General features: G+C 42.2%; 1 protein-coding gene across 4 annotated transcripts; it reads left to right on the top strand.

Moving 5' to 3' along the window:
- The first annotated feature begins 206 nt into the window (after positions 1–206).
- Positions 207–19,956, top strand: RMDN1 (regulator of microtubule dynamics 1). Of its 4 annotated transcripts, XM_019550069.1 has the most exons (10): positions 207–339; positions 1,675–1,792; positions 4,157–4,244; positions 7,251–7,410; positions 10,390–10,479; positions 11,561–11,616; positions 14,206–14,293; positions 15,905–15,935; positions 18,611–18,744; positions 19,763–19,956. In XM_019550069.1, exons 1-10 carry the CDS (start codon positions 241–243, stop codon positions 19,814–19,816), a joined length of 918 nt encoding a protein of 305 aa, XP_019405614.1. In that variant the 5' UTR covers positions 207–240; the 3' UTR covers positions 19,817–19,956. The 4 variants fall into 4 exon arrangements, with proteins under 4 accessions (XP_019405614.1, XP_019405622.1, XP_019405632.1 ...); XM_019550077.1 differs by lacking the exon at positions 19,763–19,956 and having other exon boundaries at positions 18,611–19,301; XM_019550087.1 differs by lacking the exons at positions 207–339; positions 1,675–1,792 and adding an exon at positions 3,391–3,589.
- The last annotated feature ends 2,099 nt before the right edge of the window (positions 19,957–22,055 follow it).

Raw genomic sequence — 22,055 nt, 5'->3', positions numbered from 1 at the left:
CGAGGCCGCTACCGCATGCGCACCACGCTTCCCAGCAAACCGCTGCCGCAGTTGGCTGGGTGACCCTCAGAAACCCCGCCCCTCCGCCAGCCGAGGTGTAGCCGAAGCGGAAACCTAGAGACGGGGCCCTGTTCTGACCCGGACCGTTTTTGAGGTGGGACCGCATTGTCCTTCCGGACTGACCGCTTCCGGTGGGGGCGGGGCGCGCACAGGCAACTTACGAGTGCTGCCGTGCCCGCCATGGCAGCGGTTGCGGCGGGGTTGGTTCGCCGAGGAGCCGCCGGCGTCACCCAGGGGCTGCTGCGCGGGCGGGCGAGGAGCAGAGGAAGCGGCAGAGCGGTGCGGGGGGTGTTGACGGACGTATAGGTGCACCACAGGCATTCGTGAGCTCAAGTTCGTGATGTCAGGTGCTGTGACAGTTCAGCACGGAGCAAAACATGATATGCAGGAGGTGATGGAAACAGAGTCGGCAGGAAACCAGGCGGGAGCGGGGCAGTGCTGGGAGAGGCAAACAAACAGAGCCCATAGGACCGAAGGGGTCGCTAGAGCTAATTGGCACCCTGGGGTAAGAAACTGTCGTCCCTGCTTAAACCATACCTGGTGCAGCCGGGTGTGTAGATCACATCTTGTTCTGCAATTTCTGTCGCAGAAAACTTCAGCCTCCCTGGACGCTGCTTCACTGACCTCAGGATTGCTCAGGATTCTGGGGGAGCAAAACTTTAAAAACAAGTTGACACAAATTGTGGAACAAATATCATCCACAAATTGGACTGCATTAAGTCTGGTGTAAATGAGGTCTGTGGGTTTTTATGTCATTGCCTGGATTGGATAGCAGCCTTTAAGTACCTGAAGGGCAGTTCCAAAGAGGATGGAGCTGGACTGTTCCCAGTGGTGGCAGTTGACAGAACAAGGAGCAGTGGGCTCAAGTTACAGCAGTGAAGGTTTAAGTTAGATATTGGGAAAAATTTTCCTCATTAAGAGGGTGTTGAAGCACTGGAACAGGTTACCCAGAGAGGCTGTGGATTCTCCATTCTTGGAGGTTTTTAAGATCCAGCTAGACAAAGCCTTCGCTGAAATGATCTAGTTGGGGATGGTCCTGCTCTGAGCAGGGGTGAGGTCCCTTCCACCCCTCATTTTCTGTGATTCTATTAGTTTTTGAGATCCCTTTGTTCCTGTGGATTCTTTGCTTGCTTCCCTCTCCCAGAAGTCCCCTGCCCCCTCCCTCCTGCTTGCCTACCTGTTGTATTTTAATCACTTATTCCACTTTTTACTCTGCTATTTGCTGTCAAGCATCTGAGGAAGTGAACTTGGGTTCACAGAAGCTTCTGCTCTACACATATAACACTTGCTTAGTCTATAGAGGTGTATATCAACACTGCCTTTTTACTCTCAATTGGAAGTGAACTTTTGGTTTGTATACTGACATGTAGGGAAACAGGGTCCCTGGTTTCACAATGTATATATAGAGAGAAAGGAAAATGTTTCTTGAGTTTGAAACCATCTTATTCGTATTGATATTTCATTATGTTAGACTATTTATATGGCAAATATATTTTAAATCTATAATTTATGAGATTCCCATACTCAAAATTTAGAACAAAATTGCTGCTCCAGAGAGCTATAGAGCAGTTTTGTCAAATCTTGTAGTAAACTTCCTCTTATTTTTTCTTTCAGGTTTTTGAAAAGTTATCTGTTTTAAGAAGAGGCCTTACACTGTCATTGGGGACCTTTGTGGGTTATGAAGCTTATAATTTGATTTCTTGTGTTACTGAAGTGCATGCAAGTTTCAAAGGTAGCTTCAAAAATTCAGCTATATATAGGGTCAGTCAAATGTGAAACTTGATGTATAGTGATTCACATTTTGGGGAAAGCTTTCCAATTTCTCTTCCATATGCTGTTTTTTAATATCAGATTTTTCCCTGATGGATATTTTAAACTCCAAGGTAAATGAAAAATATGGTATTTGTTTATCTGTTTTTCATCAGAGAGATCATCAGAAGTATGTCAAAACCGTGCTCCATTTATAATAAACTAGTGACATACAATTCTGTATATTCTTTTTTAGGACAGAATATAGATTCAATTTAGGATTCAGAGTCAAGAGTTACTATTTTTTCATTAAAGATCATCAAATTCCAATTCATTTGCGATTAAGAATGGAGTTATATTGGTACTATCAGAATTCTACATCATGGTTTATATTGGCAGTACTGGGTTCAGGTTTTTAAGCTAAAAACAGCAATAATACCTTGAGCAGATATTCATTTTAGTGCTGGAACCTTTAGAAATAAAGAAAATACTAAATGGGAAAGGAGATTTCAGATCAAATTATTCCTTATTCTGATAAAATAACTCTCATCAACGTTGTCAGTGCAGTAAATGCTGTTTGTAGGACTGTGCAACTTTTTTAGAAATGCTATAAATCTTTTTTTCAAATATCTGTGAGTATTTGGCTTGTTGCAAAATAAAGAATATAGACAGGCCACATTGGACCCCTTTGCAGAAGCCTACTGAACTTTGGGCCTCTATCAACATAGAGAAAACTAAAGTGCTCTATCAGCCTGCTCTAGGCTGAGAATGTGACACCCCTGACCTCAAATTGTCATCAAGGGAAAGACCCTGGAGGTAGTCAAGCACTTCCCTTACTTTGTAGCTGCCTATCACAGAAAGCAAACCACTGATGGGGAGATCCAGCACAGGATTCAGTATGCAAAGTTCCTTTGGGAAATTGCTTGGGCGTATTGTAATTGATCAGTTTCTGGAAAGGCATCAGGAAGATCCAGGTCTACAACACAGTCATTATCCCTACTCTCCTCTGTGGATATGAAACATGGATGAATTGTTATTGTCATCACAAGAATTTGGAGTGGTATTGCCAATGGTGCCTCCAGAAAATCCTTCACATTAAATAGGAAGAATGCCACACGTATATCAGCATCCTTGCTGAAGCCAGTGTTACTGACCCACAAGCACCAACTTTGTTAGACCAGACGTGGGAGGATGCCTGAGTCGACTCCCAAAACAAGTGCTCTACTCTCTGGTTAGTTGCAACCTGAGATCTCGCAGCAGCTAGAGGAACTTCACGTGATCTTAGCCTATAAAACATGGATCGACTTAGTGTCAACCGCCAACACTGAAGAGAAAATCTGGTTCCCCATCTCTATTCCTGGATGGATTTACTTACACTCCCATATGTAATTAATATACAAACGTTTCCAACAATTAAATTCAGCTTGTTCATTGCATTATTTTTACAACCAACTCTTAATCTGTCATGGGATGATAAATAATAAAGAATGACCAGAACAAGATCAGTATATATAAGCTGAATATTTTTAGCATTCTATAGAAAAGATGAGTGTCATGCTAGCAGACTTCCAGAGCTATTTCTGGGATTTTAGATAACAGATTTTTGTAGCTGTTTCTGGAGCATTAGGCTGCTCTGTCTGTCATACAAGGGAAAGTTGAGGAGCCTTGCAGAAAAGTTAAATGACAAAAAAACAAAGATGAAGCTAAAGGAGACATTTTCCCTGAATCCAAGTCCTCATGCAGGTTTCAGTGGCTTCATTTGAACAAAATTTTGAAAATGGTAAGCTTAACTGAGATAAATTAACTAAATTAGATCAATATGTAAATAGTTCATAAAATTAGCTCTAGCGTAAGGCTTTGTGGCTTCATGTGACTTTACGCTTAATGTGGTATGACTTTGATTAGCCGAACTAAGTGCTTTCCAAGCTGCCATTCTGAGGTCATCAGATGAGCATTCTAAAATCTATTGATACTTCCAAGTATGTCTGTTACTAAAGCTATTTTATTGTTCCCATAGCTCTTGGTACTTTTAATATGGTATCTGCTGCTGTGTAGGTGTTGCAGTTCTGTATTACATGGCTGCTAAAGGTTAGCGTAGAGGCACCCAATTTAAAATTGGAAACTTCTGATGTCTGGTATATTGATGTTTACTAAGAAGTATGTGTTTGGTTCTTTCTCTAGGATCCATGGTTTCTGCTAATTTTTTTTGTGTGACAGGATGCTTTTGTTTGGGTGTTAATTGTATTGGTTTACTCTTAAATGACCTGCCATGTGCATAGTAGGCTATCATATTTATGAACCCTTTTTTCTTCTGTTTCTACCATCCCCACCCTCTCTTTTTTTAAAGCCGAAGAAATCTTAGAGCAAGCAGACTACCTGTATGGGAGTGGGGAAACTGAAAAGCTCTATCAGTTGCTGGTCCAGCACAAAAACAGGTACTAAAGTATGTTGAATTACCTCAAATAATTGTGGCTTAATTGATAGTGCTCTTTTGTCAGTTCTGGCTTACATTTTTGCAGTGGGAGGGAAAATCGGTGATTTTTCTTCTCAGCAATAACAATGTGAAGGGAAGGAACAATCTTAACTAGGCTCGGTTGGGCCAGCTGAGCGTTAGGTTTCTGATAATTGTTTCCTAACGGGGGAGAGAGTGCTTAGCATCCAGTAATGAAAGGCAGAGGAATAAGAGAGGGGCCCAGGATTTAATTATTATCACGTGGGAACCTTAAATTCATTTTGGGACATTTTTTTCTTCTGTTCTCTTCCTCTTTCTCTCTTATTGCTAACCAGCTGTTTTATTTCTTCTCTTATTTTCCTTCTGCCAAGCATGAACTTCTGTGACCACAGAGTGACTCGTAAGCATGTATGGTATGTCTTAGTTGAGTAAAAACATCTAGATGCAAATTGGGACAGGCTCTTTTAAAGGAGAGAAAAGAGAACAGCTAGATATTTTACTTAAAATTTAGTTCCTTAAAGGAAGATAACCTGAACTCCTTTTTTTATTTCTAGGTTATAAATGTGTTCTTTTGGCAATTTTGGCGGTTTCTTGGAGTTGGGCTGTTATTTTTGCCTCTCTGAGGAACAAAGGTTAAGGCCTGAAAAGTTGCCTTCAGAGAGAGAAATTAATCCTAGAGTTATATAATAAATAGGCTGCAAATTCCCCCATGAAAGAGTGTTTGTAACCACAAAAACTTAAACGGGGTTACTAAAAGTTTCTGAGGAGAGAGTCAGTCTTGGGCCATGAACAGGTGTTATGTTTCTACTGGGAGGATTGCTGCTCTCTGGATCGAAACTAGCAGTGTACAAGCATTCATTTAGTTTCTCCAAGAGGAAACATGTGCTCTCTGGAAAAAGTCCCCTTTCAAACCATTTAAAGTGTGAAGTCACAACTCGTACAATATAATCCAGCATCCTTCATGGGATACGGGGTGAGGAGAGGTAACAAGGTGAGTATTTCTTTTTTTTAAACAAGTGGTGAATGGTGCATCTCAAGTGAGGAGACTATTCTACAATTTGGGGGCAACATGAAAGGCAGAGCATGAGGCTGGAGGGTGAAGGAAGGGGAAGAGCAGTTTCAGAGGAAGTATGAGTTAATAGTAAAGAGCAGGAGGTTATAATGGGAGAGAGACAGCCAAGGATGGAATTGCAGATCTTTTAAAAGTGTTTAATTTGATACCGCATCTCACACAGGAGTGGGAAAGCTTTTGTAGAGGCTTGGATTGGTAGAGTTAATATGACCAGAATGGAGGATAGCATTGACCGTTCTGTTTTGGATGGACTGAGATAGGGAAGGGCAGCAAGGAGCAGGTTACATCAGTTTGAAAGTATAACATTTTGTTGTTTTCTAATAGATTTTTTTTTTTTTTAAATAAGGAGTGCTCAGTACCCAGCCTGCAAGTGAGATCTGACCCATGGAGCCATATCATCTGGCCTTCAGGGATGTGAAAATTTGGTGGCAGGGGACTTGTGGCAGCAATTGACACTCCCCCCTGCCAAATTTCCAGACCTGTAGGTAGCCTCAGGGGTCAGATAGCATACTAGATTGGTGCATAGAGGTAGCTTGGGGGCCAATCCGGTATGTAGGCACCTGCTGGAGGCAATGTGGGGCCAAGTCTAGTGTTTCAGGGCCAAGAGAGATGGCATGGGCCCTGGATCTGGCAATTCAAGGCCAAGGGAGATGGTGTGGGGCCCAGATCTCACAGCATGGCGTCAGTCCTGTTTTGTAGGGTCTGATCCAATCTGCAGACTAGCCCCACACTGCACCAGTGCCATGAGCTAGATAAGCAAACTGAAATGACTTACTGTAACTGAAGTACATGTACTGAATCCAATCCACAGCTGAAGTCATTTCAAGCTTATAATGTGCTAATTTATAAGAACAGTTAGGTACTGTTTTTCTGTGGTGAGTAGGTAGAAAAGGTAGGTGTACTGATAACAGGGCTATTTAATATCAGGCATTTAGAAGTAAGAAAAAAAATCCAAATTTCACTATTAGTGCTATTGTTTTCACTTTTGAAATTTTTTGCTAGTCAGTTCTCAGTCAAGTTCACTTGGACAGTGCTGCAATGCCAAGACTGCAGAAAAATGCTTATTTAACAGCTCTTTTCCACTGAACATTTTTTTTTTTATGAAGCACCAAAACATTTTTATTCTGAATTTTACAAGTGATTATTTTACAAATCCTATAGAACTGTGGCTCATACAGTAACATTAGATGAATTGTATTACAGTAGAATTATATGTGTAGATGTTCATGTAGTAGCATATATTAGCAGTGTGTGTGTACATGAAACCAAGGAAATATAGCTTGGGTCAGAAATAAGCATTGCTTTCTCTATTTCATCTCCTGTTTAATACTGCTGTTTTGTGAACTTGTATCCATTTCTTGAAAACAAAGTACCTCTGCATACAACTGCCATGCATACAAAAAACCAGGGTTCTACTATATGAGAATGGTTTGCAACATGCTTAGTTTGTGAGTTGCCAAACAGTTACTCAGCTGTTTTCTGTGGCTTTTATTGCAAAGGATACTGCTTTCCACTCAGCTAGTCCTGTTAGCAGTCCCAGGCAGCTGATTGGAGAAGTGGTGCCCTTTGAAATAAAAGCCACAGCAAACAGCTGGAGTACCTCCTCTGTCCTATGTAACTCTCTTGCAGCAATGTGCTTCCTCACCTCCCTCCCTTAGCACACAATTTGCAAATCCTCATGTTTAAAAGGAACCTAACCTTACAAACAATCTGAGTTGAATGCTGTTGCTTTACAAATGAAAATAAAGTCTCCCATGACTAGGATCTTGTATTTATTGCACATAGCCTTTGGGTGTACGTGAATGGTGTGTTTGTTGTTTTAATACTAAGCTAAGATCTATTGAGTGATTTAAGACCTTGCTCTTTGTAGACAAAACTGGTTTTAATGGTTAATCATTCTTTTATGTTTATAATTAGTGAGGATGCAGAATTACTGTGGCGTCTGGCACGAGCATCTCGCGATCTAGCCCAGCTTAGTAGAACATCTGCAGAGGAGAAAAAGCAACTGATTTATGAAGCTCTTGAATATGCAAAGAAGGCACTAGAAAAAAATGAGTCAAATTTTGCAGCCCACAAGGTGAGCCATACAAAGTAATTAAACCTTAGAAATTTTGCCATCCACTGTCCTCTAACCATACCAACAGAAATCACTATGATTCTGCTATATGGCCGTCCAGCCATCTTCAGCATAAGCAGGGTTTGAAATAAGCTTTCCTAGAGTACCAGATTTGCAAGTAAAGTCAAAAACTTGTGCGGAAAATGATTGTTGGGCCTCTGACAAATGTTCAGTTAGAGGTATGAGGGGATCTGATCCATGATCCCAACAGTGGTGCCTCCTGCCATGCCACGTGCATGGCAGGAGGCACCATTGTTGGGATCATGGATCAGATCCCTTCACATGCATGGCAGGAGGAGGCAGGATTGTAGTATAGTATTGGAGATCAGAGCTGGTACAGGGGGAGCCTGCAATCCCTGCATCAGCAAATAGCATGCCAGTAACATGAAGTAGCATGCCAGTGCTCCCATCAGGAGTGCCAGTCAGCTGACCAGGTTGTTGGTTGTACCCATGTTGGTCTAAGGACGTAGGCAGGCAAGGTTCTTTGGGTAGATGTGGTATTTTTTTTTATTAAACCAATTAAATGGATGGAAAAAAGTTCTTTGCAGGCTTTTGGGCACAAGTGCTTCCAGCCACAGTAGCACTTCAGAGCCTTGAAGGGCTCTTGTGCACTCCTGCAGGTGTGAGAGTCAGTTTGCTGATGAGCACTGCCAGCCAAGGGAATGCATTGGAGCCCTTCTCCTTGGTATGTTCCCAGGGCTGGGAAGGTCTCCAGTACATTCCCACGTCAGGGACCACACCAGAGCCTTGAAAGGCTCTGATGCATTTTTGAGGCTGGGAATGCTGGTCAGCTGATTAGCCTGGCCACACCTTAAATTGAAGATATGATGGGAACCAGCCACAAAGTTATTACATGTATTCTGTATAGTTACTTTGTGGTTTATTCCCTCTTTTATCGTGCTATTAATTGCACAAACATATGACTGGGTTACTATTTACTATGTAATTAACTGGCTAGATATCTAACGGGTCAGAGTTCTTTGTGACTGAGCTATTCATAGAATCATAGAAAATTAGGGTTGAAAGGGACCTCAGGAGGTCATTTAGTCAAACCCCCTGCTCAAAACAGGACCATCCTCAACTATATCATTCATAGCTAAGGCTTTGTCTACCTGGGTCTTAACCTCTACAATGGAGATTCCCTAACCCTTCTGGGTACCCTGTTCTAGTGCTTTGCTACCCTCCTCATGAGAGAGTTTTTGCTTATATCTGACTTGAATTTCCCTTTCTATAACTTGAAAGCATTGTTCAATCACTTTCCTTGATCTGCTGGCAGTGCTCCTTACTAATGCAGCCCAGTATGCTACTAGCCATCTTCACAACAAGGTTGTACTGTTGGCTTATTCAGCTTATTGTCCATTGTAACCCTTCAGGTCCTTTTTTGCTTAGCTATCCCAACCTACCAGTGCGTGGGTTTGTTTTGCTCTAAGTTCAGGACTTTGCACTTGTCCTTATTGAACTTCATGAGCTTTCTTTTGGTCCAATCCTCCAAATTGTCTAGATCTCTTTGAATCCTAGCCCTGCCCTCCTACTCCCCCCAGCTTAGTGTCATCCACAAACTTGCTCAGTGTGCACTCCATCCCATCTTCCAGATCATCAATAAAAACACTAAAATGTTATACTTTCAAACTGAAGTAACCTGCCCCTTGCTACCCTTCCCTTTCCCTATCTCAGTCTATCCAAAACAAAACAGCCAATGTTATCCATAACCTGTTCTTTCACTACTGTTGGTGGCTCACCTTCCCTCCAAACTATGGTGCCAGGTACGGTAGGCTGGAATCTGACCTTGCATGTGAAGACTGAGCTAAAAAAGGCATCGAGTACTCCAGCCTTTTCTACATCATCTGTCACTAGGATACCTCTCATTGAGTAAGGGACCAACTTTCCCTGATCTTCCTTGTGTTGCTGACATACTTGTAGAAACTTCTTTTGATACCCTGACACAACTCTAGCTAGCTGCAACTCCAATATCGATTTGGCCTTCCTGATTTCATCCCTGTTTGCCTGAGTAGTGCTCTTTTATACTCCTCCCTTCTCCCTAATTGTTTTTCCAAGTTTCCACTTGGAAGTTTTCTTTTTGTAGAGTTCCCTGCTAAGCCAATTTGGTCTTCTGCCACACTTGTTAGTCTCCTGTGTATCGGGATGGTTTGTTCCTGCAACCTTGGGTTTCTTTAAACTACAGTGCAACCAGCTCTTCTGGGCTCTTTTCTCCCTCAGACTTGGCCTCCCAGGGGATCCTGCCCATCAGTTTCCTGGGTAAGTCAGTCTCCTTTCTTTAAAATCCAGGGTCTTTACTCTGTTGCTTTCCTTCTTTCCTTTCCTCAGGATCCTGAAATCAGTCATCTTGTGGTTGCAGTTGTCCAGGTTGCCATCCACTTCTACATTTTCCACCAATTTTTCTCTGTTTGTGAGCAGGAGATCAAGAAGGGCACAACTCCTAGTTAACCATACCAACATTTGCACCAGGAAATTGCCCCCAACACTCCAGAATAAGTTCCTGGATATTCCCCTAATTTCCACCTGGAAAGTGTTCCACAGATGCAATCTACTGCTTCTCTACCAGAGGAGAACCTTTCTAGGCAAGAAAGGAGGTCATTTTTGCTTTTCATCTCCTTTTCCTGTTCTCTTCTCAGGAGATTTGAGAAGCTCAGTTTAGTCGCTTCTGTTGGCAGCCCAAGTTAATGACACCCAAGTTTCCTCACATCATGGTGAACTGCTTTCTTGTCAGGATTGACCAGAGCCATTCACTTGTGCTGTTTAAATTGTTCATTACAGTTAAATGACTTCTTAAGCAAACAATAGGGGTAATTAATCATAATCCTTTTGTCTGTGAGCAATATTGAGCAATATTACATTTTGTAACTGCATATTTTATTTTAATTAGGTCTATTAAAGATATGTCAATAATCTGTTTAATTTGTGGTTTTTAATTTAATTTAGTGGTATGCTATCTGCATCAGTGATGTTGGGGAATATGAAGGAATTAAGGCAAAGATTGCAAGTGCTTTTGTTATCAAGGAACATTTCCAGGTATTGTAAATAAGCTTTTGCTAATACAGCAGCATGCATATATTGTATTATATTTTATTTTAGAATGATAATTACCAAACTTTGGGTGTCCCACAATCCTTCACCACCATGAGGCTGCGCTTAGGTTGGGTGAGGCAGGGCAGGTGGCGGTGGTGCTGGAAACGGGGCGGGGGGTGGGGCTACAGCCACCTCAAAATTTGCTGTAGCTCCCTGCCAGTGCCACCTTCTGCCTCGAGCACAGCTTGGGGCCAGCCCCCCCTGTTGAGAAGAGGCTGACACAGCCTCTGGCCCCAAGTACACTGTTGCAGCCAGCCCTCAACCCATGCACAGATGGGGGGCACATGATCCCTATGTCTCCTGAGGGTGTGCACAGAGGCAAGAGGCACTGCCCTCGCACCCCCCAGACGAGCCATGACTCTGTCCTGTGCCCCACCCTCCCTCGGCTGTGCAGCAACTGCCCCTGCCCCACTCCCTCCCTCACCGCAGGGGCCTCACTCGCCCCATCTCCAACCACCCTCCACCCTAACAGACTTAACATTTGGATGCTGCTCTCCTCAGTATCAGCCCAGAAAATCTTTATTGGCACACCCCTAATTTATTTAGTAATATTAAAAAGTTATGAGTCTTTTTCTCTCCTATATGAGCTGCTGAAATATATTGCCCTAATTAGACTGCAGTTGTGCTATTGAGAAATGGGATTATAGTATTGTCTGGGTTGTTGATGGCCAACTGTTGTCACAAGCTCTTTCAGTAAAGACTGAGGGCCACAGAAAAACAAATAGTGGAGAAAATGCAAGAAAAAAATCCTACTCAATCACGATACATAATTTTACTTTGTCAGATGTTGTATCAAAATCTGAAGATAGTGATATGATCCATCACTTACAAATCTAATAAGTCTGCAGACTTTCTGCAACTGATTGATCATCATTGGTGCCGTCTATTCTTTACACAGATGCAGAATATATTGATACCAAGTACTGTCCCTCCCTGCCACTTTGTGTACAGTTTACACTGAAATAAAATGCATATCTAGTTTCAGTTTTTGCTCCTTAACCTAAAAGCTTGTCTTTCTTGGTAGAAAGCAATTGAACTGAATCCCAAAGATGCTACTTCAATTCACCTTATGGGCATTTGGTAAGAGATTACTTCTTTTGAAAAAAGAAAATTTTTCTTTTCTAGTGACAAAGTGAACTATAAAATAGTTGATCAATGACTTGCAAAAATCTTTAAAATAGCTGAGTGTCTCAGCCATCCTAGATTACCCTTTTTAAAATTGTTCTAAGTAACATTTCAAAGTGTCCTATCATTTTAGTTTCAGAAATAAAAACTAGTTGTTTAGTGACTTTCTTTCTTCAATCGCAGCACCTTGCATTATTGAAAAATAACAGACAGATTTAAATTTACTTTTAGGGCATGCCCCCAGGAGTTGTGGAGCTTTATTTTATAGACCTGAATGTCTACCTCAAGGGATTTGGGGATCTCTAGTGTCAGACCTCCAGTGCTTTTCATCGTTGACTTTTTGATGCAGCTAAAACTTAACCACATAATTTAAATGTAGGCTGGAGTTAAGGAGTGTGTACAGACTGGTGCGGAGCAAATGATAGATCTGTACAAATATTTTCACTTTTCCTATCAAAGCATGCTATGGTTTTTAAAAAGTCCCTGAAATTGTCTATTTTAGTATTAACATAAGTCTGAAAAATGGACTAGTGACATTCTGCTAGGGTTTCGCTGTTATTTTATCTCGTTTGGGTGCTTACTTTCTACTAGTAAGTTTAGGTTTAAGTTTCACTCCTCCAGGTCTCTTCTACACCAGCATCAACTCAGCCCTCCCCAAAAAGTCATTTTGCATATGCTGTAGCAAGGAATTTAACACATTCCTTGTGTGGTTATCTAGTAAGTTTGGATTCAAACCTGTTTCTGGACTATGTTGTTTTAGACTTCACCAGTAATACTTATGTGTAGTGCTTTACATGTTTAAATCACTTTACAATCATTAATTGTTAAAGCATCCCTCTGAGCTATTTCTTGCATAGTTTTGCATGCATGGTAAAACTCAGGGAGAGAATAGAAGGGACGAGGGCTGTGCAAAGCTTTGGTCACTGATTTGATTTGGAGGAGATTCGGCCTGATTCAGTGACCAAATCTCTGAATCAAATCAGGAGACCCATTAGTTTCTCTGAATCGAATCAGAAGCCTCCAATTCAATTCAGAGAGATTTGACAATTTGGCCATATAAAGCTGTGTCTGTTTTTTCTGTGTACCTTGAAGTACCAGGTACAGCTCATGAACACTGAGATGGTCGGGTGGATGGAGCGTCCCATGGGAGCTGGAGGGGGTCTCCTGCATGCTCGGCGGTGGACGAGAAGTACTTCCGGGTCCACCATGGAGCACGTGGGGAACCCTCACCCCCTCCCGGCTCAACAGCTGATGCCTCCTGGGTCTGGGAGGGCACCTGGAGTCCTCTGCAGTGGACCCAGAAATGGACTGGAAGTACTCCTGGTCCACTTCCAGGTCCGCCGCCAAGCATGTGGGGTAATCCCCTGGGGGGGTGCTCCAGTCGCCCTACCATCTTGGCATTCATGAGCTGCACCTGGTACCTCAAGGTACGTAGAGAAAACATATTAAGCTTTTTTTTTTTTTTGACTGAATTGCTGATTCTCTGAATCGGACTCAAATCTTTAGATTCGGCCAAATCGAATCAGGACAGTGGTCCAAATCAGCGAATTGAATCACTGTCCCTTGAATCAGTCCAAATCCAATACTGCCCACTTTTCACACCCTTAGAAGGGACTTCCATAGAGGATGGAACAGGGATTAGAACTTGCAAGGTTGACTTCCAGGTCTGTTCTTATTCCTTTTATCTAGTATGATGTAGCTTTTCAAAGAGTACATTGGTGGAGAGGAGGTAGGGGTTCTTTTCCTGAGAGGGGCAAATTTAATACTGAAGTGGCATGTCCTATGATTAAGTGCACAGGGTTATCACAAAAATATAAGAACATGCAAATGGATGGCGTGATTAGATGCATCTGTGTGGTACAAGTAAGGTGCCTGCATTTGGTTGAAACAACAACAGTGACTTTTTTTTCTGTCAGTCAGATTGAGCTGTATGTGTTACAGCTGCTTTAGGTCTGGAACTTGGATGTTGTTTATGCCAGGCAGTAGCAATTCCCAACAACAGACATGCAAAATTTAGCAAAGTGATTGTCTTTTGCAAGAATTATTAGTTATTTTAACAATTCACTCAGATTGGGTACAGTAGAATCCAGATTCTTCTCATCTTAGGTTTTTAAGCCCACACCAAAGATGAGTGTTTGCACTATATTCAAGGGTAATCTATAGCCACAGCAAAAGCTATGTGGGGCCTTAAAGGTGTCCCAGCTATGTGCTGCAGCTTCTTTGAAGGGTAACATTTATCTGTTCAGATGTGCAGGACTAGTGCTGTGCTCCAGTTGAGTTGAGAAATGGTGTTCTTTGAAGTAAGTCAGAGCAAGCAGCTGAGTGGCTGGTTTTTAATTTGGCAACCTGCTGCAAAATAAGTGAGTTGCAAATCATCCCTATGTGAAAAATCTAGGTTTTACTGTAATCTCATTTCAGCTGCTTGGTCGCTGTACACTCTTAAAGATAATAAATTCTCTGAGATTTAAGGATCTTCTTGCACTCCAGAAAATAGTGAAACCAAAACAAATGAAAAGTATATAAATTTGTCTGCTTCTATTGCAGGTGTTACTCTTTTGCTGACATGCCATGGTACCAAAGCAAAATAGCTGCATTGCTATTTGCTACACCACCAAGCTCCACCTATGAAGAGGTACCACAAACAAATATATATTTTTTTTTACATAGGCTTTTCTTACCAAAAATAAGGTGCCACTAATAATAGCAATACTTGCACTAATAAAACTCACATCACAGAGCCTGTCCCATTCCTGATGCTGTTCCTCTCCTGTCTGTGGCCTTATCCCAGCTGGGGCTGGGACAGAGCCCTAGTATGTGATAGGCGCACTGGGGATCCTGAGCTAAGCAGTGGCAGCCTGAGAAACCCAAACAGTAAGTGGTAGCTTTGTGGCTGATGGGACCAGGTGTCAGGACCTGAAGGACCCCAGAGCAAGTGGAATGCAAGGGGTTCCTCTCAATTCTGCTGTCCTGGCTGGGGCTCGGCTCTTTCTGCAGATGTTCCTACTCCCAGCACTGCGCAGAGCCAAGCATTAGCCCAACCCTAATGGTGCTGGGAGAGAGACAAAAGTGGGTGCCATTTGCAGCTTTGGGCACAGCTAAAAGGAGCTGGAGAGGCAACAATGGGCTGATTGGAAGCAGGAGCTTCACAGTGGGTTGGGGCTTAGGAGGTGGTGGGGAGCAGCAGAGGGCTTGGGCCTGGGGAGGGAAAGTGTGGGCTGGGCTGGGTAGGGCTGCACAAGGTACATGGGGCAGCAGGTGCTGGGTGGGAGCCACACAATGGGGGCTGCGCTGGAGATATTGTGCAGTAGGGGGAGTTGGGAGCAGTAGCTCGGCAAGTGCAGCTAGTCACTGCCAAGCCCACTTTGGGTACCAGTACCCCCTCCAATCGCTGGGGTAGGCAGGTGGGAGTGGTAGCCTTATTGCTGGGGCGCTGGCTTGGAAGCCAGCAGCTGCCTCTGCTAGTTTGGCAGGTGTGTCTAGTGCCATTGGGCATCCTGGCCTGAGCTGCCCTCTGCACCTGAGCTGGATGGGACCAAGGGACCTGCCACAGGCTGGATAGAATCTCTCAGTGGGCTGGCTGTGTTTTGCCCACCCCTGCTCTAGTGTTATGTGTCCACGCTGATTACTGTCGCGGATCCTCCAGGTTGGAGTACAGGAGAGGGATAGTGTAGTAATGTAGTGAAGCAATATTTTACATTCGCTAACTTAATGATCACTTATAATTGTGTAGACTAATTTCAGCAGTACTTTGTGCTCCACATTAACCAATTTGCTGTGTGTTGATATTTTATAACCTAAAATTATAATTACAATAAAACAGTTCTAGGACAGTTAATAGAACATAATGTTTTTGGAAAGAACTTTAGAAGATTTTGCAACAGATCTTTAAGATTCTGATTTTATATTTATAGATGAAAGATCAGGAGAAATACATACAAGAAAAAAACAGAAATATCCTAAGCAAATGATACAGTTCTTCCTTTAAAAAAACAAACAAAAACAAACTAACAAATTCCAAGCTTTGCCCTGGATAAATTTTTTAATGCATAATTTTGTAATTGATTAATATAGATATAGGTCTATATCTATATCTCACAATGTGCTGTTCAGTTGACAATATATAACATTATCCTTTGATTTAAAAAACACTGCTTTCTTAAAAAATTGAGTGTTCTCACAAGTAAACTGACTTCTGGATTTAAACTCGTGTTTCTAACCATGAGCTCTCGTTTTGTTTTTCCAGGCCCTTCACTACTTTCAGATGGCTGAAAAAGGTAGCTTTTGTAGAGTATCTTGTCTGTAATATGACTCTAAACCATTTGTCAGAAGCATGCAAGCACAGGGTTTAAATGCATTGTAACATGTTGACTCCTGATATGTACTCCCAAGACTTTTGCATTAGTCAGTCGGTTAGACCTAAGTTTAGAATCCCCAGTTTATGGAGTGGTGCAGCATTGTTTTCTTCAGGGGTAGCTAACCCACAGCATGTGTGCCACAAGTGGTATGGGCTGCTTCTGTGTGTGCTGTGGTATATATGGGAGGGAGCAGAAAACAGAGCAGCACATAGGGCTGGGAGCAGAATGCAGAACAACTGATCAGGGAGGAGAAGGGGGTTGGAGTGCCACTAAGTACAGAGGTGGGGCTTACCTTGTGGCACACCTGCCAAAAAGGTTGGCTGTCATTGTTTTACTTGCTAGTCTTCAGCTTAATTACTTATTTCTAAAAAGGCATCATAATGTGGCATTGCTATATATCATTTGTAGGAGAGCAATATTGCTAAGCACTTTCTGGCATTTCTAGTGTGGGCAGCCTTTGGAGAAGAAAAAGGCAGTCAGTTCAAAGACCACTTGCCCAGTACTCATATGTAGAACTGGTAATTTTTTTGAAAGAGACCAATTGGAGAGAATTCCTGCAGAAAGTCTCAACTCTCCATTTCTATGAAGTGAATTAGGAGGGGCATAGTTTAACCAGAATCTATATGAGAATTCTTGTTTAAGGCAGCAGTTCTCAAGTAGGGTGCTGCAAGATCCTTTTAAGGGTGCCACATAATATTGGCACTGTAAGTAGTGCAAATGCCTATGCATGATTTGCAAGATAAATCCAGAAATTTCAAAGAGGAACCCATCATGTCAGAAACATTCTGACCTGTTGTAGTTTTTCTGAGTTATTTGCAACAGAAGAATTGCTCCATTAGACTGGTTTTCAACCAGGGGTCTTGAGATTCTCTCAAGGGTGCCATACAGCGTTAGCACTGTTAAGTATGCAAACCTGATTCACAAGATAAACCCAGAGATTTCAAATAGGAATCCATAGTTTTAAAAAATATTCTTACCTGTTTGGGCCTTTCCAAGTTATTTGCAGTTTTAAAACTACTGTTATTTTTTTGTAGTTAAAAAGCAAGTAAAAACTAAGCCGACACATTTGAAGGAGGTGGCTTCAGTCTGAGAGTTTGAGAACTACTGTTTTGTGTTTGGTTTATTTTGGGTTTGTTTTTTTTGGGGAGGGGGGGCAGTTGTAGTTAGAAAAGTTATGGAGGATACCCTGCAGCACTTTTAAAAGGATCTCATAACAGTCCAGTTAAGAGCTGGGATTTTCTGAGGGGTGCTTTGGTTCTAAAAATGTTGGGAACTGCTCATTTTAAGGCATTAGCTCAAAGGTGTGTAATATAAATAAAACTGGGAGCGTGCTGTCCCCTGGACAAAAAGACAGTCAAATTGTTTTCTCCTTACTTTACATGGAGAGACAGTGGCTGGGACCTTAGAGGGAATGTATTGCTCTTTTAAATCCATACTAGCTGATGTTGAATGTTAGTATGCCCACCTGTAGCTTTATTCTGTCAAGGCTGCTTTGGAAAAAAACCCATTCAGCTGCAAGATTTGTAGGAGAATTGAACACTATTCTCCTATCTGTTCAAACACACCCTCCCCCCCACAAAAAAAAAAGATACAAAGCGGCCAGCTAGCCAAAGCAAACTAAAGCATCTGTTTTTACGTGGAGAAAGATGTGATCCTGGGCTGTGAATGACTGTCTGCTATAGCTAGTGATTTTTATGAGAGAGTGTTCACATATGGCAAGGACTGACAGAAGTATGCAAACTTAAAACACATTGCATATAAACACTGCATTAGAAGTGTGAGAGTACCAGAACAGGAGGGAGACAAGGTTCTTTGGGTAAATTCGGTATCTTTTATTAGACCAACTCAAATAGTTGGAAGAACTCTTCTTAGCAAGCTGTCTGGCACAAACACCCTTTGTTAGGCTGAGGAAGCATCTGCAAATGGTCGGTGTTCTTCCTGGATGGAGTGGTAAAGCAGCAGGAAGCCAGTAGGCCAGTACGTATGCAAGAAATATGCATGCAAATGTACTGGCCTCTGGCTGCTTTACTGCTTCATTCATGAGCTGCACCAGTGTTATCCCTGAGCTGTGCTCGCATATGGAACTGGGGATAATAAGTCTATAAGATGTCATCTAACCTGCCTCCTGCTAAGGATAGAAAAGACGAAAACTTTTAGCAAACTCCAACGGTTCTTAAGGAGTCTAAGCTGTCACCTTGTATAGCATAGTGGCAGTAGAAACAAGGGGAGGGGAGCCATGGCTGCTACTATGAATTACCTCCATCTTTATATTGAATTTACACTGAATTCTCACATTGCAGAGAACCAGGAAATAGCAAGAAAAACCCTCATATTAGTCTAGGGTGAATGGTTGGCTTCTCTTTTGAGCTAAACATAAAAGAGCTTTAAGTTTTTTTTTTTTTTAATATCTGTTTCAGTACCTTATAGTGAATAGTGGGTGTGGCATCCAGTACAGACCACTATAGTTTTCATTTAAAACGATGAACAATGTATAGAACCAGAAAAAGGGTAAGCTCTCCTTGTCTAAAATCACTATAAACAATGAAGTAAAAAAAAAAAAATGTATTTTTTTTTTCTTCTGTTTCCTCGTAAAGCTGAACCGAACTTCTACAGTAAAAATTTGCTGTATCTAGGGAAGACGTACTTGAAGTTAAACAACAAAAAGATGGCCCTTTTGTGGTTAACAAAAGCCAAGGAATATCCAGCACACACAGAGGAGGATACGCAGGTAGGAAAAATAAGAACTGTGTGAAAAGTCCTGTGATATTTCAGTGGTTGAACATATGTAAAAACAATTTCAAACTAAAATGAAGTTTGTAGCTATGTTTGGATTCCAGCAAATCCTGTTGCTTTAGTAACTGCATGTCTCAGAAACATTGCTTTTTCATTAGTTTAATTTGTGTTCCTTACATGGTATTTTCTGGCATTGATGCATATTAATTCTTAATTAATGGTACTGTTGCAATTAAAAAGAATCCAGATTGTTGTTGGAACCAACAAAACACTGACAAGTCTGAGAGTTGTGAGGGGAACTCTTAAGAGAGTCTGATTTGGGGACAGATTAAAAATGGAATAAATCAGGCTTTGATGTAGAATCAAGTGGTTGAACAAAACAGAGTTAACCACACACAATCACTATGCCTTTATTCTTGTTGATGACGGTATGCTTTGGAGCCACCTGTCCAGTTAGATCTCTCATGCTAAAGGAGTGAATGCTGATTACTTCACAATGTTCAGAAAGTTGTCATATAAACATGCATATTCTGAAAGCAACTATAGCAAGTACAGCACCTTACTGCCAGGTTTACTGATGAGCTGAATGTCTTGAGTACAGGGCTCAATACAATAACTGCTGTTTGGCCCTGAAACCTCTGGCTTGATTATGATCAAAACATAAGAGAGCAAAGTACATAGTGCAGTTTTTTATGGTAGGTCCTATGAATGCATGCTTATTTTACTATATGTTTAATATGTAACAGAAATGGTATAGTCAGCAAATTAAGCATTATAGTGAAGGGACTGAGTTGGGAAATGACAAGTCTAGGGTTCTATTCATGGTTCTGTCATAAGTGTCTAAACTACCATGCCCCAGTTTCTTTTTTTTTGGTAATTAAGATAGCATTTTTAAGCACAAGGGGTTGTAAGGTGCTTGAACCACATGGGGATGGGTGCTATAGGAAAGCTTATGAATAAATAGTAGTACTTTTTTGTTGTTCTTCATGTTTATATTTTGCCTTCTATTTTAGGTACAAAAAGAAGCTGTGGAACTGCTCGATTCTATACGACAAGAACTAAAATAATAAGAATCAAGTAAATTGTTTTCCTTAAAATTTGACTACACCACAGAGAGAAGAAAATTGGACCCATTCCACTTGTGGCTCTTATTAAAGCTAGTCATCTGAACACCATATATCTTCAGTTAGAAGCTGCCGTCAACTAATATTTGCATTTTATCTTCAGTACAGGCATATTGGATGGGAACAATTTTCAAAATGGATTCTGTAAAATGATACCGTTCTTAATGTAGCTGAAGATACCTTTGTGTTCTGGTAGCATCTTCATGAGCCATCAGAGGATAGGTCAGCGGTTGTCAACCAGGGGGGTACTTAAAAAGGTTGTAGAAGGTATGCAGAACTGATGTGATCAATAATGTGGCCAATTAAAAGCTGCAAGTGTGTGTGCAGCTGCAGTGCTACATGCAAGCAGCTAGGATGCAGCCCAACAGCGTGGAGAGCAGCTGGGTCCAGCTGGTAAGCCTGTTGTGAGGGAAAGGGTGTGGGGGAGGGAATGGGGCTGCCAGCTGGAGCGTGATGGCTCTCACTGCCACGTGCGACTTGGGAGTGCATGAGGGCCATGTGTCCCGTGGGGTGGGGTGGGGTGGGCTGCTACTGTCAGCTGGAGCTGGGTCTGTGCTGGGCTGTTCCCAGCGCAGGGGTGTTGGGCTGGGCTGCGCTTAGGGCAGGCAGTGGCAGCACTTGGAGAAGAGGATTGGCGGGGGGGGGCTACAGTGAATTCTGGAGTGGCTGCAGCCGCCCTGTAACCCCTCTCCCAGTGTCACCGTTGCCTACCTCAAGTAGAGCCTGGCCCAGCCTCCTGCTGGAATGAGCCCAGTGTAGCCCCGCCCCATGCGCAGAATTAGAGGCACATGCCCCCCCATGCTCTTCTGGGGTACACAGTGGCAGGAGCCACCACCCCCTCCCCGCTCCCTTGGATGAAACGCTTGTGGCCCCATCCCACACTCCACCCCGACTATGCAGCCCCAGCCCCACTACCTCCCTCACCTCATGGGGCATCAGTCTGCACCCCCCTCCCCACACTTAAAAACAAGAAAAAAAATATAAAGGAATACATGAGCTGAAACTGAGACAGGAGGGTTACACTTGTTTAAAAAGGTTGAAAACCCCTGGGATAGGTGTTCTACACACAGATGTGACATGTTCTCACCCCTGAGCCCTTAAGCCAAACTCTTAAAAAAAAAAATTAAAAAAAAAAATCGGTATACGGATTTTTTTTGTGGAGGGAGATTGTAGAGCCAGGTATTTGCAAGTTTATACACATGTTCTATTTCAGTTGTATTTTCTACATTGCATGGTCATGATACTTTACTGATAGCTGGCTCTTTTAAAAACAATGAGGGAGAAGAGATACTAGTACCTTTTACGTGCACTCATTCAGAGAAGACATTTCATGCATGAAAGGGTTGGGGAAATGTTGAAAAGCCTCTACATGACATGGAGGAGGAAGAGGAAAAGAGGTTTAAAAAAGAATTTATGATAAATGGAATAGTGAAGGGGGCAGGTCTGTGAAGATTGTAAAGGTTTGATATTGATTTTCAAAGTAAAATCACTGGGATGATCCAGTATCAGTCTGGGTGGCACCTTAAACCTAAAATATGATACTGTACAACTTCCATCCTTTTACTGCGTCATGGCAGTTCCAGTCTAATAAGAGACTTTTTACCTGCAGTTACATCATTTGTTTTTTGGGTGCCAGGACAAAACATGTTTACTGTATAGTAAACTGACTTTACTATGGGGAACAGACATGATGCGCAGCATAGGATCAGGAACACAAACAAGTGGTTTCATAATCGACAGAATTAAAACCTGTGCAGGGAAACCCTAGTGAAATTGCTAGTCAATCACCTTAACCACATGGCCACAACTGCCAGGAGCACACTGAAGTAAATACTTTGAATCCAAAGTAAACTTACCCTTTGAAAGCTATGTATTATTTTTAGTAACTTCCCATGTATTATGTGGAACACGTGCATCCAGCCATCCACTCCTCTAGTTTCCTTCTCGGGGAGTCATTTGTTCAGTGCAAACTGCCTACCTGCCATCTAATGGCTAGTTGCTTGAATAGCACTCGCTGCAAGCAGCTAGCTTGGGTGAATTGATCTTTTTACTAGGGAGAAAAATCTGACGTAAATTACTTTTATGAGCACTTGTGGTGCTCTGGTGAGGTACCGGAGGACTGGAAGAGGGCCAACGTGGTCCCCATCTTCGAAAAAGGCAGGAAGGAGGACCCGGGAAACTA

This window comes from Crocodylus porosus, unplaced genomic scaffold (assembly GCF_001723895.1).
Source record: "Crocodylus porosus isolate Cpor-Errol unplaced genomic scaffold, CroPor_comp1, whole genome shotgun sequence".
NCBI classification, from domain to species: domain Eukaryota; kingdom Metazoa; phylum Chordata; order Crocodylia; family Crocodylidae; genus Crocodylus; species Crocodylus porosus.
Note: the sequence above shows the minus strand (reverse complement) of the source record. Positions and strands in the feature narration are given on the sequence as shown.